At 32.7% G+C, this 16,797-nt stretch overlaps 1 protein-coding gene across 1 annotated transcript in view; it reads left to right on the top strand.

Moving 5' to 3' along the window:
- Positions 1–16,797, top strand: part of LOC111510728 (membralin) — a 422,685-nt gene that overhangs the window by 25,553 nt on the left and 380,335 nt on the right. Inside the window, exon 5 of the mRNA XM_074181282.1 lies at positions 14,834–14,924. Within this exon, the coding sequence (XP_074037383.1) occupies positions 14,834–14,924 (91 nt within the window). The remainder of the gene's footprint in view (positions 1–14,833; positions 14,925–16,797) is intronic.

Raw genomic sequence — 16,797 nt, forward strand, 5'->3', positions numbered from 1 at the left:
ACAGGTGATTTTAATATTAACTTTTCTGATACAACATCTACAAATACTAAGTTATTGCTTAACTTATTGACATCGTTTAACCTTCATATGCACGTAGACACTCCTACATGAATCTCTAATTCCTCTTCCACAATAATTGATTATTCATGTACAAATGTTAATGCCGTTGAATGTATGGTTGTAAATTCTGGTTTATCGGACCATGAAACCATTTTGTGTAATTTATCCTTCGAGAGAAACGTCAACAAAAAGTCCTTACGAAGAGGAAGACTTTTCAGTAAACACAACTATAATAAGTTTGCCCAACTTTGTGAAGAGTCTGACTGGAATAACGTCCTACATTTTGAAGACCCCACCCCCTGAGCTAATTCCATAAATTACTATCTGTGAATTTCAATCGTGCATTTCCCATTCGAAATTTAAAAAACAAAACCGAAAAACCTTGGATTACAAATGTTACAAAAGTATCTGCAAAAAATATGCGAGCACTGCATCAAATTTGAAAACATGGAAATATCGATAATACTGATTTCATGAACTATTTTAGTAAGTATACGAATATATATACAAAAGTAATTAAGAATGCCAAAAATATGTATTACTTCAACAGAATTGAACACTCCAAGAATAAACAACAAGAAACATGGAATATTATCAATGAATTGAGAGGAAAGCATATGACCGAGTCAAAAAAGCTAACTCTTAACTCAGATGAATTGAACTCATTTTATTGTTCTGTGGCAACTAAACTGGCTGAAAAAATCATTGTGAAAAACGACCCAATGTCGTACTTGAAGAATATTGCAGTACCTTCTACTTTCTTCTTCACACCTACGGATATCTAAGAAATAAAAGAAATGTTTGGTGAAATTAAAAATAAAAATTCGGTGGAGTGGGATGCCGTTTCCTTGAAAATTCTGATAAATCTTCCTGACAGGGCTTTGGTGCGTTGGCGGAGGCAATAAATTTCTCATTCTCTAAAGGTATGTTCCAATTGTGTCTGAAAATTGCCCCAATCATTCCTCTACATAAAGGAGGCGATCTTGACAACCCAGCTAATTTTGAACCAATTGCTTTGCTACCCGTCTTGTCTAAAGTGATAGAAAAACTGGTAAAAAAACGAGTAATATCCTTCCTCGAGAAAAACAATATAATAAATTTATTCCAGTTTGGCTTTCAGTCTTCAAAAGGGACACAAGACGCCATATTTTCACTCCTGGAAAACCTGTATACCAATCTTAATGACAGAGAATCTGCGGCGGCCATGTTTTGTGACCTAACCAAGGCCTTCGATTGTGTAGACCACATGCTACTTCTTCGCAAGCTAGAAGTTTACGGATTTAGAGGATCTGCATTACTTTGGTTTGAGACGTACCTTTCTCATCGGCGGCAGAATGTTTTATTAGATGGAATTTCATCAGAGGAAAGTTTTATTGGCAGTGAGGTTCCACAAGGTTCCGTTTTGAGACCGGTGTTGTTTCTTATTTATGTCACTGACTTAGTTCATGTTGACATAAGTGGTACATTCACATGTTTCGCTGACGACACCACTATCCTCTGGCATAGCAATACCGCCTCCAATTTACTTGATCAAATCATTGTCGACATAAGAAGGGCAAAAGAGTGGTGTGATTCCAATCTTTTATCATTCAACATCGATAAAACAAATGTGGTCACGTTTAGATGTAACATAGGGGAAGTACACTTGGAAAATGTAAAAATTGAAAATTCGGAGAAAAACAAATTCTTAGGGCTCTTCATTGATGAAAATCTAAAATTTGATTCCCATGTCGACTATTTATGTAAGAGACTAGCAGCAGGATGTCATGCAGTGAGAGTTGTTGCAAGAAAGTTAGATACTACTATCACAAGATTAGTTTATTTTGCACAAATTGAGTGCTATTTACGTTATGGAATTTGTTTCTGGGGAAATTGTGCAAAATTTCGTTTCAATATGGTATTCTCTCTACAAAAAAGATCCATCAGATATTTATGCAAGGCTAGCTACAGGGTTTCATGCCACCCATTATTTCTGAAGCAAAAAATTCTGACCTTAGTATGTCTTTTTATTTTGGAAACAGTGTGTCTTATCCACAAAAAATATAAAAATCAATTTAATAACACCTCAACTTATAGTACACGTCAGTTTTACTCCGTTTCCCTTCCCACACCTTTTTTAGCCCTTACACAAAATTCTATTATTTTCAGTAGCAAGAAGTTATTTAACCACCTTCCCATTAATTTAAGGCGAATATATAAGGAAAATAAATTGTTGGGAGGCCCTATTATAGTGTGGACGAATTCTACCAAGGCTCTATCGAGTAATTGACATGTAGCTTTGTGTAAACAAGTTATTGAAACCAATACGAAATGGCTATCAATGTTCATTATGCAGCATTATATATTTACATTTACTTAATATTCATAAATTAATGTACTTATATTTGTATCTGTTCAGCTGCTCTTGTCTTGTAGTTTATATTTGTTAATTGTCCCATATACATGTTTTACTTTACTAGACTTTGCCAATAAGATGTTCAGATCTTGGGTAATGAAGCATATTTTGATTTGATTTGAATACAAGCACTACAAGAAAATCCTTAAGACGCTCTAAGAGCGGTGCCTATGCGAAAGTAGCGAATCACGTTGGATTTGAATCGCTGGAGATTGAATTCATTTGTAAAAACGTTTCCAGGAAGTTTATTCTACATAAACGCAGTTCTCCAAATTTAAGAGTTCTTAAACAGTGAAGTTCGAGATGTACTGTTTGTCGCATATTTCTGATATGTACTGTTCTTGATGTAATCAAATGTGCCAAGTCATTCGAACACCTCCCATGAAAGTATCTATAAAAGAGAGACAAATCTCCAACCTTTTTTCGATTTTCCAAACTATCAAGGTTGCAAGTGATATTCGTGTCTCCAATCAGGCGGATGGTTCTTTTCTGGATAGAATCAAGCAGCTTTAGGGTATGAAAAGCAGCTTCAGGGTATGAACAGTGTTCCAAGTTTTTGAAGAGCAGCCTTTGCAATTCCAGCAACATGATTGTGACAAGACATATTGGTGTCCATCTTAATCCCCAACAAACTTATTAAAGCAGAAATCGGAATTGTCCTGCCATTATTATATCCGGTTTGAAGACATTTTTCTTTTTGTAGAAAAATGATGCTTGGGTTTTCGTGACATTGAATAAAACCTGGTTACTTTCACTCCAATTTCAAATCACCTCTAGATCCTCATTGAGATATGCAACCTCCTGCTGCCTGTGAAGATGTGCATCTGCAGCCGATGTCCTGGAATCCAAATGGAATAAAGAAACAAGTGTGCTGTCGTCAGTAAAGCAATATATTGGATTCTTGACAATACGTCGACGATATACAATAAAAAGAGGGTTGGAGACAATATAGATCTCTGGAGAACATCAGCGTTGATGGTGAATGTATAAGTATAAGTGATATCAATCGACGGCCACTTGCAGGAAACGTTCTTTTAGGAAGTTGCAGAGCCATACATAAAAATGAGCTGACAAGCCATAGCATCAAAGTTTGACCAGCAAACCATCATACCACATACGATCAAAGGCGTTAGAAATATCAAGCACAAGAGCTCATGACTCTCCATGTTTCTCGATTGCGTTATTCCAAATATGGGTGACATGCAATAGAAGGTCGCCTGTTAATCTTTGTTTCCACAGGCCATATTGATGATCGCTCAAGATGTTGAAGACTTCCAGATATTTGATGATATGGTAATTCACGACTTTCTCCATGATTTTTGATATCACTGGTAGCAAAGCGACTGGTCTATAGTCATTTGTAAGACAGTGTCAAAAAGTCTGCAAAATACTGGAGCGAGTAATAATAATAGTAATAATAAATAATAAATGTCATTTGTTGGTGAATAGCAAAGGGCCATCGGCCGAAGTCCTTCAGCCAGTGTACAATTTTTAAATATTTGCAGTGGTTTTTACATATGCTTACATAATAGATTTTAGGTACATTATATTTCTGAAAAAAATATATGAATTATGAGAGTGATATGATGTTTTCCCAAATAGTTTTTTCCGGGTATTTGAATTTGGATGGTTGTCCTGCAGCTCTTTCCCTACATAATGCCTATAGGGTCTCTAAGTTAGTTTCATTTAATGCAGGATTACGACAACTTGAAAAAATTACATATGCATATTCGAGAAGTGGACGACAGATCATTTTATATATTTTAGTTGCAGTTTTAATGTTGATTCCTCTTTTTTTAAATGTCAGACTCCGAAAGTCTTTTCCTCTATTGATGCATTTCTTTTTAATCATTTTTGTATGGCTGTTCAAGTTGATTTTGTGGTCAATGTTAAACCCCAAGTATTTTACTGATTGCCTGCTTCCTACGATTTCGTTGTTGATGTTTATTGTTGGTAGCATCTATGAAGAGTTGTGATGAAAAATGATGACATGTGATTTTTCTGGGTTTGGTCTCAATCTCCATTTATTGAACCAGAGCGTTGTCCTGCCGACGAGATTTTGCAGTTCCTCTATTGTGAGTGCTAAAGTGCGGTTGTGTGAAATTAAGGCAGTGTCATCTGCATACTGTAAGATGTTTTCATTAAATTCTATCTTGTCTTCCAAGTTGCGATTGTATATATCACGGCAGTATATATTATAGATAATTGGAGATAACGGAGAGCCTTGAGGAACTCCTTGTTGGGGAGCAAATTTTTTGAAGAATGAATTTCTGACTCTGACTGTGAAGGTTCTTTTCACAATATTGTTTCATTATACAGAAAAGATGGATAGGGGTGTTCAATTCGTGAAGTTTATATAACATTCCTTCTTACCAAACGCTATCAAAAGTTTTATTGGTATCCAAAAATAGCGCCGCAGAGTGTAGGTTGGTCATGCGTGCTGTTTGTACGTTAGATGTTACAGTTACTATAGGGTGGGTTGTATTTTTATTTTCTCTAAAACTAAATTGATACATTGGTATATTGATATGTTCACTGAGTTGATATTTGATGATTTTCTCAAAGTTTTTTCCTAACACTGGAAGAAGAATAACGGGTCTGTAGTTGCAGGTCTGTGAATGGTCTGTATTGGGCTTTGGAATGGCAATTATTAATCCTTCTTTCCAGGGTGTAGTATAGTAATGATTATTCAAACAATATTCATGGATGGAGATGATATGTTTGTGTATGTCTGATTCTAGGGCTCATACTATTGCCTATTCCTGGGGCTGTATTTTTTCCTTCACTGATGATGTTATAATATAAATCTTCATCTATTTCTTGATCATTTTGAATTGGGATGTTTTTGAAAAAGTTTCTGTACCAATTATTGACAGACTCATATTGATTTTGGTCAAAATAAATATAATTTTCTTTTTGGAAAGCATTCTCAAAATTAGTTGAGAATGTATCTACCTTATCTTCATCTGTTGATATTATACAACCATTAACTTGCAGATTATTGATGTTATTTATTGGTTTGTATTTGGATAGTTTTTTGGTTTGGTGATTTGCTCGTTTATTTTTTCACATGTTTCTAACCATTTTTTTGTACTGCATAATAAAATTCTGGATATTTTTGTTATAGTCATTAATGTTCTTCTTCAGTTGAGGATCCTGGGTGATTTTGAATCCTCTGTACATTTTTCTCTTGTTTTTTATCAGCCTCATGATAAATGGTGGAAGTTCGTGGTGTTGGATGAATTGTATTATATCTACATTTACTCTTTCCATGTTGCACTTATTATAGTTTATCTTGTAATCCTCTTTCTCCATAATCGTATTCATGTTTAAGTTCACTTCAGTTGCCAAATGGTCTGAACCTAGGTCAGCATGAGTCTCAATTTTTACTATGTTATTTTCCAGGTTACTTGTTTACAGTACCAGGTTACTTGTTTACAGTACCACGTCTGGAGTGCTGTCAGGATTATTTTCCATCAGGAAGGTAGAAGATGTTTTTGCTTTTTTGAAGGAGGATTTCTGTAGGAAAGTGTTGAGTTGTCTGTTGCGCATGTGGTTCACATTGAAGTCTCCTATTATCATTGCATATTTGTACAGAGCAGATTTATTAAAGATTGTGTCCTCAATATTAGGTGAAGAGTTATGTATGTATACTAGGAATGTATGAAGTTTATCATTTAGGTACAGTATGGTAAACTGAATGTATTCATTCAGGATGTTGTTGAGCCGAGGAGCATTATCTTTTTTCATTTTCAGAGATGGACATACTTGTACTAAGCTTGCACCTCTTGCGTTGTTAACCGAGTAACCATCTTTTTTTATTATATCCCAGTTTCTATAGTTGCTGTTACTATCTATTTTAGTTTTGGTTTCAACAAAAAGTGCACAGTTGATATTGTTACTTTCTATGAAATAATTCACTAGATGTTTTTTTGTCACATAGCTATTTATGTTAGAATATAAAATTTTAAGCATGTTGAATGTTGATAGATAATGCTTGTTCATTGATGGGTTCTGTTGGCGAATTTGAGGCTGGATCATCTAGATCAAACAAGAATGAAGGCTTGGATTATTTTCTGTGAATATTACACTGCTATGAATGGTCTCTTTAGTTTTTTCAAAAGTTCTTCTCTGTTTGTGTGTTTCGGTTTATTTTTTTGTGTATATAGGAGTTGATGATGCGATCGTGAATAATCACATAAATATGAGTGAATTTTGGTCCCGTGTTTGATTTTAGGTTTTATTTTGTTCGACCTTTTGTTGAGGCTTTTTATGGTTGCATTGGGTATTTCTTCTATTGGTTTAGTTGGTCTTTTAGACATTTAGAAGAACAGGCTTGGTGGTCTTCTGCTCCACAGGACTGACATTTGGGGAAGGTTAGTTGTACATTTAGTCAACTTGTGATTTTCTCCACATTTGTTACATTTGATTGAAGAGAGTTGTGGGTGAAAATATGTTTCACTTAACTGTTTTTCAAGTCTCCAAATTTACATGAACAAGCCTTCTTTTTTAAATCAGTCACAAATTGTTCTATACGATTTTCAGTTTGCTTTTCTGGTCATTGGGTATTATAAATAAGGAAACCTTCTTCTTCTAACACGTCGCCTGCTACTAGTAACACGTCGTTAAGAAGCTCTGCAACTATGTCTTTTAAATGTTGCAAATCGAAACCCTTTATACATTATGTATGTACAAAATGCTCCAGTGTGTTTCATAAAAGTTGCCTGCCAAGATTTAGAAACCAAATTTCTTTCATAAAAGACAACAAAGTTTTGTGCTGTACGGACGAAAATGAACGTTTTCTCAACAACCTGGAAGAAGAAAACACTTCACTGGAAAAAACAATTAGTGAACTTAATGAAGATAGTGCAATAAAAAACAAGTACATCGAAAAATTGAAACGTGAACATGAATTGTTTATGGAAGAGGCAATTAAGCTAGAAGATGAAATGAGCCAAACTATACAAAAACAGGAAGAAATTATCAGAGAATTAGAAGGACAGATAAGAGAACTCAAAAAAGAAATATCTTTAAATACTATAGAAAGAACAAAAACCCAACCAAAAACAGTAAGTACACAAACTAACCTTGTAACTAATAAAGACCAATCTACGTCTGTTGAAGATCATTTATTTAGCGAAGCCAGTGGCGTAGAGGAACGATCAATTAATAATAACACTGTCAACATTCAAAAACCTAATATTGTTAAAAAAAGGCTCTTACTGTTAGCTGATGATTATGGCAAAGATTTAAGTAGCCTCATTAAACGAAAAATTGACAAAAAGGTATATGACGTTCTGACAATTGTTAAGCCAGGAGCACACATGGAAAGTGTCATTGAAAATATTGAACATCTGGCAATGGATTTCACTCTGCAGGATCGCATTATAATAATTGCCGGATCTAATGATTTGGACAGACGAAAGATACCTTCTTTCAAAATAATCTGTAATAAACTAAAATTGTGTGTGCATACCAATGTTTCTTTTATGTCTGTTCCTTATAAGAAATATGGTGTCGTCAAGAATAAATATATATGTAAATATAACAGTAAACTAAACGATTTTTTATATAGATTTAATAAATTAACTGAAGGCTAAATAAACTATATTGAAAGCAATGAATCGAAGTCATTGAAACTTAGCCAAGTTAGGATTGCCAAAATTTTATATCGTTTTCTGTCTAACACAACATATTCATCTCCTAAGAATTTGAGGTTTGTTACTATTACAAATTTAGTCTCTACTAGTAGTGAAATAGCCTCCGATAATGATGATGCTGTGTTCTTATCTACATCTACGTCTAGGGATCCTTCTGATGTACAGGAATCCATTTTTGAAAAAGACTCGGCCGACAGTGGAAATGATGTGAATTTATATCGAGAACATAATGATAACAATTCAAGTAATTCAAGGTCTGAATTAATAACCTATGATGTCGAAACAATTATTGATGGTAATGCTCTAAATGACGTACCTTTATCGCAAGAACTTAATATTAGTAATAATTTAAACAAGGTAGTTTGTTTAGAATCAACAACCTTAAACACTGATGCTACCATGTTAAATCCTCCCTTGGCCGATGATTTATTAAACAATAAGGAGAACAATTTTTTATACCCCAGGTTATCCCAACTGAGTCTTATATTGTAGATTCCAAAGTTCATAATATATGTCATATAAACGTGCAAAGCTTTATGAATAAAGTTAATGAAATAGAACTTATGATAAATGACAAACATATAGACGTACTGTGTCTGTCTGAACACTGGATAGTGAAAGAGAACATTGATCATATTTCTCTCGAAAATTACAAAATAATTAGCAATTTTTCTCGATGCAATCATAGCCATGGTGGATCACTCATTTTTGTTAGAAACGATATTGATGCTACTCAGGTTAGTATATTTAATGAACTCTGTATGGAATGTGAGATAGAAATGTGTGGTATATCTTTTCGCATATCAGAACATGTTAATATTGTTATTTTTAGCGTTTATAGACCTCCTAGTGGGGATATACAGGTATTTTTTGATAACCTTACGTCAGCACTAACATCGATTAGCAAAAAATTCAACTACATTGTGGCATGTGGTGATTTTAATATAAATTTGCTTGAAAACTCGTTATCTACCAAAATTCTCTGCGACATATTTGATTGTTTTAACTTAAATATCACCTCTAGAGCACCAACACGAGTTTTCACAAATATAAGAGGGCAAACAAGTTCTTCATGCATAGATTACATATCGACAGATATTCCTCTCGAGTCTTATAACGTGGAAATATTTGACCCAATGTTATCAGACCATTATGCCCAGTTACTTTCTGTTTGTTTTAAAATCAATCAAAACATCGAGAACACAAATATCAATAAAGTAAATAAGCGTGATATACGAGAACATAATATGCAAGAATTTAATGATCGTCTAATGAATATAAATTGGGACGTCATATTAAATTTAAATGTAAATGATGGTTTTAATGTGTTTATTGAAAACGTCACTTGGTGTTTCGATGTTGCATGTCCGTTAATATTAACTAAAAAAAACCACAGTCTTACAAAAATGACAAAGGTTGGCTGTCAAACGCATTAATCGTAGAAGGTAAAGAGATTCGTAAAATATACAATGAAATAAAAAACTGCCCTGAAAATAAATTACTTTACATGGAAAGGAAAAAAATATATAGAAAGAACATAAAATCTGCCAAATTGAATTATTACAATAATAAAATAATAAATGCTGAAAATAAATCCAAAGAGACATGGGCTCTAGTTAATAAGAAGCTTGGAAGGTCAAAAACTGGTTTTAAAAATATTACTCTGAACATTCAAAATAATTTAACTGCTGATGGGAAAGAAGTGTCAAATTGCTTTGCTTCCTATTTTTCTAGCGTTGTGCCTGATCATATCGCCGAAAATTTCGGATATAACTTATCTTTGCCCTGTACTTTGTCTGAACATAGGATAAATTCCATATTTTTTTATCCAGTGAGTAAAAATGAATTAGCAACTGTTATAAGCAATCTTAAAAATAAAAAGTCGGCTGGTTTGGACGGTTTCACTACTCACATCATAAAAAATATTTGCAATAACATCATAGACCCACTGCTTCACATCATAAATCAGTCATTTCTTAGCGGAGAGTTTCCTGATCTTCTCAAAATAGCTTGTATAATCCCTATTTTCAAAAAAGGCTGCATGAGTGAAGTAGAAAATTATAGACAAATATCCTTGCTAAGTGCATTTTCAAAAATTATAGAAAAAATTCTCTACTACCGCATTTTAGCATATATTGAAGGGAGCAAAATTTTTACAGATTGTCAACATGGATTTAGGCCATCAAAATCAATAGAGACAGCATCCGCACATTTTTTCAAAAATGTATATAAAGAGCTAGATGATGGCAAATATGTTTTAACTCTATTTTTTGACCTATCGAAAGCTTTCGATTCAGTGGACAGGAACATACTGTCTAAAAAATTATATAATATCGGAATAAGAGGATGTCTTCTAAGCTATATCAATTCCTACATGGAAAATAGAAAACTAATTGTTAAATGTAATGAATGCCAATCAGACATGCATGACGTAACTCTCGGTGTTCCACAAGGCTCTATTTTAGGCCCACTACTCTTTTTAATTTATGTTAATGATTTACCAAATCATATTCAATATGGTGCCACCACTTTGTATGCTGACGATACCACTGTTACTGTGTCGGGTGTTACTGAGGAGGAACTTTACCACAAAACTCAGGTAACGCTTGACGAAGTGTATGCGTGGTGTCAAAGAAATAAACTTATTTTAAACCATGGGAAAACGGTTTTTATGAACTTTAACCTTAGGAGGCCATTAACACCTGGCTGTAATTTTGCTCTATCTGAAACAACTAAGTTCCTTGGCACCTTTATAGACAGCAAGTTAACATGGGAACCACACATTGACCACGTCTGCAAGCTGCTTAATAAAGCTTATTTTGCCATTTTACAGCTTAAAGACACAATTGCCAAACAGGGTCTTGTAAGTGTGTACTATGCATTAGCTTATTCACATATTTCATTGAATATATTAACCTGGGGACGATCGAGTCATTTACAGCGCGTCTTTGTTGCTCAGAAAAGATTACTGAGACTGATCTTCAATATAAATCGCTTAGATAGCTGTAAAGAAACTTTTATAAATAATAATATTTTAACGGTACCTAGCATTTACATCTATAAATGTCTGGTGTGCGCGAAAACTAATATACTCTCTTTCAATACCTCTGCGGAAAGGCTAATGTACGTTACACGACATAAAAAATTATTGTCGATACCTGGGCATAAAACAGCTGCATTCAAAAACTCTCTATACTATAACTGTATTATTTTGTATAACTGTGTTCCTCAGCCTATGAAAGAAATGACGTTATCTTCATTTAAAAATGAAATAAAAAAATATTTGATGCTGAATGCTTTTTATAGTATAGATGAGTTTATAAATAGAATTAAATGACCTGTCAAAGGGAAAATAGGAGGAATGAGGAATCTAAATTATTTCCTCATTGTGTAAACTTTTTGTGTAGTGTAAGTATTTTGTTTTATTCCATATACACCTGACAAATATTTTGTTTTGTCTCATATACACCTGTTTTTTGTGAAATTGACAAGTATAAGTTATATTATACAATCATATTTGTAAATATGTTCATGTGTGTAAATGTGATGATTCAGTTTTTATTCATTTTGTTACATGACTCTTACATGACTACATGACTACATTTATTTGTGACATTTGTGATATTTATTTGTGTGTGATATTTAAGTGACGTACCAAATATACACTATTGTATCAAATATTGGTAAATAAATATTCTATTCTATTCTATTCTATTCTATTCTAAAGAGTGTATTAATTGGGAAATCTGTAATCCTCATCTTTTTCACCCATTTCTGTTGCCACAGAATAATTTTCAAACAGTTGATGCCCAGAATCGCTAATTTTCGGTCATAAAAAAATGAATGTTTGTATGACAAAAGTCATTCTTTACTGAATTAAGGGAGAGTTGAAAAGGAAAACTTCTGGATGTTGTATGACATAGGAAAGAATGACTGAAAAAAAAGAGGTTGATGAGTAGAATTAAAACCTCTGGTGTAAAATGAATTTATAGAAAACACTTCTCCCCATATCAGAACAAAAGTATAATACTGATTCTCTATGGGTGTTTCACTAAACAAGCTAGTATTATCAAGAGGTGACTAAAACTAAACGTTACAGAGCTTTTACTTACATCTAGACGAACCATCACCTTCCACAGTGAGGGTAATTAAATGAGTGTCATTAAATTCTTTTTTGATATTGGATATTGTGTTATTCTTTTATTAAACTTCAATCTCTAATTTATATGTTGATGAATACCTGATATTTACATGTTTTCTACCTGCAATTATTACATAGGAGAGTAAACAAAGAGCTGTCTGGAATGGGACCTTGGTCATTACATTTTGTCTTGTAGATTTTCAGTGTGTCAACTCTTTCCAAGACTTGTTTTTTAATAACCTCCATATCAATCAATTTGAAAAGTAGAAACTATAAAGACTATTTTCAATTAGTTAGCTTGAAATAAGTTTCCCAGTAACCGACCGTTATCACCAAATAATTGACAACACACAAAAGTCGTAACTTGTGTGACTTAAGGATTATCGAGGTCTTACTTTTGAATGTGTGATTTCTAGTATTCACAATGTAATTTTCTTCAGTAAAAAATTGAAACCACGAATAATGATTATGAATGGAGGTATAATGAGAAGTCGTCTTCTAATTTTGTCTGCAGTTTTCATTGGAAGCTTAAAACATGATGATACCACAGTTAAACGTTGCCATCTATGTAATGCCTTAAATGATGTTCATCACTACTTATTTACGAAGCTTGTTGAGATCATAAAAAAATATAATTAATTTTAATATCTATTTATGATATGAGTATTGAAAGTAAGGTTTTATTTTGTGAATGAAAAAGTTTGCGAAATGAGCGTAGCGAGTTGAGCAATTTCACGAACAAAATGAAACTTACTTTCAACATAAATATCATACAAAGTTTTTTGTACAACTGTCCTGTTTTTTTAATAAAATAGATACATTTAATATTTATATAAAAACACATTTTGACATCTCTTGTCAGTTAACTGTTTTAATGTTATCACATTTGCTGTGAAGTGACTGTAACAGTATTGTTTACAGCTCACGCGTTATATTTAAAGTTATATTTAAATTTCTTGCTGGTGTTTAATGTCTTGCATAATGAAGAACGATATTGAAGAGGCTGCAAAAAGAGCTTCAATTGAATTTACCAAAAAAATCAGCTCAGCAGTACGACTTCGCATATTCTAATTTTCTTAGCTGTGTAGACTTGAAAACGTTGAAGGAAATTTCAGCGAAACCGTCTTCTTGGCCTATCTAGAAGAGAAATCGAAAATATGGAACTTGTCACTTTTGTGGAGCAAGTTTTCAATGATAAAGTCGAGTGCGCTTGTTAAAAATGGTGTTAATACAAGCAACTATTTCCAGGTAATAGCATTCTAAAAGCGGAAAAATGAAAGTTATAGACCCAAAAAATCAAAAACTCTTACGTTTGGACAATTCCAGAGGTTTATAAATGCGGCGCCAGATGAAAAATATTTGATAATAATTTTCGGAATATATGGAGCCTGCCGGCGTGAAGAGCTGTGCCATTTATTAATAGAAGACATTAAATTAATGGATAAATCATTGATTGTTCAAATCCAAATATAAAAACGAAAATAGGTCGTTTTTTTTGCATTGTTGGAAAAAACATTGACTATTTTAATAAATACGTTTCATTACGTTCTTCTGTTATCAATCATCAAGGTTTTTTTTCTGAGATACTCAAATTATAAATGCAGTGCCAACCCAGTTGGTATAAACACGTTTGGAAAAATGCCCTCTACCATTGCTGAGTTTCTGTACCTCCCGGAACCAAAAGAATATACAGGTCAGTCATTCAAAAGGTCTTCTGCTTCTTTTCTAGCAGAATCAGGAGCAAATATAACGGATATTAAGAAGCGCGGAGGATGAAAGTCTACAACAGTAGCTGAGGGTTACATTGATCAATCTATTTCTTATAAAAAGGCTATTGCTGAAATAATAAGCCCAACAGCTAGCTTCAGCGTTACAGCGTCGTCCTCTTCACTTCAAGAATTAAATGTTAATGCCCATGAAATTGTCAACTCAGATAGTTCATATATATATTACAAAGCTCTTCAACAACTCAAAGTATCAATATCAGCAGTTGTTCTGATTGTATTTTTCATATTAATTTTCATAAATAATAATAATGTAATTAATGTATATAATACATTTGTAACATAATTTAATTGTATCTATATCTATTGCTCATTATACAAATTCCTTGAAGATTGAATAATTTTGTTTTGTTTATTGCTATTTGGTGAAAAAAAAATCATGTTAAAAATACTTTTAATACTAGTGTTCAAAATATTTTTTGAACCCTACTTTGTAAACATCATCTTTCAATACTCTTGACAACCATAAAAAATGTCAATTTTGATGACAATTGTACAAAAATCTGATTTGGGGGCTGTCTCTATCTCAACTGTCTCTTTTGAGACAGTTGAGATAGATGTCTCTATCTCAACTGTCTCTTTTGAGACAGTTGAGATAGAGACAACCCCATACTTGTGATTTAAGAAAAAAAAATTATATCCAAGCTATTATAATCCCAAGTATTTAATTTTGGTCTGTCAGTGTATTTCCCAATTTTTTGTAAGAATTTAAAGTATTTTGTTAAATTCTTCATTTACTAAATTCTATCAGTTGTTTTTATATCTATGTGATAATTATTGTTTTTACTTTTAGAAATGTGGTTTCCGGAGAACATTATCGCTTTGTTAGTATGTGGATGGCAAGGACCTCTTATTTTGCAGCATTTTTCATCATGATGGTTTTCGTAAGTAACTATTTTATAAGATATCCATGTTACTTTATATGCCTCATCAGAATCAGAATGAAAAATATACATTTAGATGAGAAATAAACGAAATCTTTTATCAAAAATATTCAAAAACTCCCATGGAAGTTACAACGTTTTAAACTTATTATACTATTAATTTTAATTCTCCCTGGTAAGTGTTGGAGAAAGTGAATAAATATTTTTGACTGGATATGGTAGGTTTGATCATTAATTTTTTTTATTGAAGAGACATAGTAAGCACATATCCATCAGAGATGAAACTATATATTATTGCTCAAATTATTTCAAATTGTTGTTATGGGTTTCCTTTGAATAGAGGTTCATCAATAACTTCAAATGTAAAAGTAGAGTGTAACTATGATTGATGATATTCTGGCTCAAATGGTTTTCATTTGAATGAAGGTGAAAGATGACAACCAGTGTAGAAGTCTGCTTAAACAATGATATAAATGAATATTACTGGAGTTTTTTCCCAAATGTTATTTTTACAACTCGACACGTGTTTCGATCACCAAGTGATCATCTTCAAGAGGAAGATAAAACTAATAACTACTCAAAACTGAAGCTACTTATACTAATCAGGTACATCATACGGGTGGGGAATCAGTAATACCACCCATACAAGTGTACCACCCTAAATTAATTTTACAATTGGCCTTTCTATTATTTTTAATATGTCCTTATGTATGTTTAAATGTTACAGCTATATGTAGAACAGTTTTCAGCTATATAAAATTAGTTTCACAATATTGCCTATCTAAATATATTTACAATGTGTCTTTTTGTAGTAATCAGTAAACCCAACAATATTATTTCAACAAGCTATATAGAATGCTATTTGGTATTGGTCCGTTGTCGTTATTCATAATATTATTATGTTTACTTATTTCCACACTCTCATAGGCATCTAGTTGCCTGTTGTTATTAACTTGTCTAATCTTAAATAACTGAAGTCTATGGAATGGTTTTGTTGCAAAATATGATGGGCGACTGCTGATTTTTCAAATCTTCCATATTTCAAGTGTGCTATGTGTTCCTTATATCTCACTTTAATAGATCTTTTTGTCTGTCCATAATATTTTGCATTGCAGTCGTCCTTACATTCAATTTCGTAAATTCCAGACCTTTCCGAATTTTCGACTTTGTCTTTTGGACTTCCCAAAAGGTTCTGCAGTGTATGACTTGTTTTAAAAACCACCTTCATACCTAGTTCCTTGAAAATCTTTCCAAAGTTCTTCGTATATTGGTGGTATGGAACTAAGATGTATTTATCTTGGTTTTTGTCCTTTCTGAAAGTCGAGATTTCGTTCATTCTTAATCTAAACTTCTTTTTCCTAATTATGTCATCTACAATACCCCTCGGGAAACCGTTAGTGACTGCTATTTCCTGTATTGAACGTTTTTCTTTTGTGAACCTATCATGTGTTAGAGGGTGATCGAAACACGTGTCGAGGTGTAAAAATAACGATTTGGTGTTGGGAAAAAACTCCAGTAATATTCATTACTACACCAAAGGTTCCAAACAGTATATCACAAGTAAATGATATAAATGTAAAAATAAGCCATAGAAGTTACCTGGCAACAAAATCAGCATTTTGAAGAAAAAAATAAGGGAGTTGTGTGAGGTCGGAGAAATGAAAAACAAACAGATAACTGAATTGAAAAAATTACACATACAATTTGTTGAAAAAGCTAAAAAAAAATAAGTCGAAATGAACAGTCTATAAAAGAGCAAGTAATCGTAGTATCTGAATTAAAACAACAAATTAAGGTACTAGAAAAAAAACTGAAGGACAAAAACAGGGCAACAAAAGATAAACATTCTGTTAAAATCTGTTTTTCCCTTAAC

Source organism: Leptinotarsa decemlineata, unplaced genomic scaffold, assembly GCF_025532065.1.
Source record: "Leptinotarsa decemlineata unplaced genomic scaffold, Ldec_3_MD MMD2_tig00026307_RagTag_RagTag, whole genome shotgun sequence".
NCBI lineage: Eukaryota > Metazoa > Arthropoda > Insecta > Coleoptera > Chrysomelidae > Leptinotarsa > Leptinotarsa decemlineata.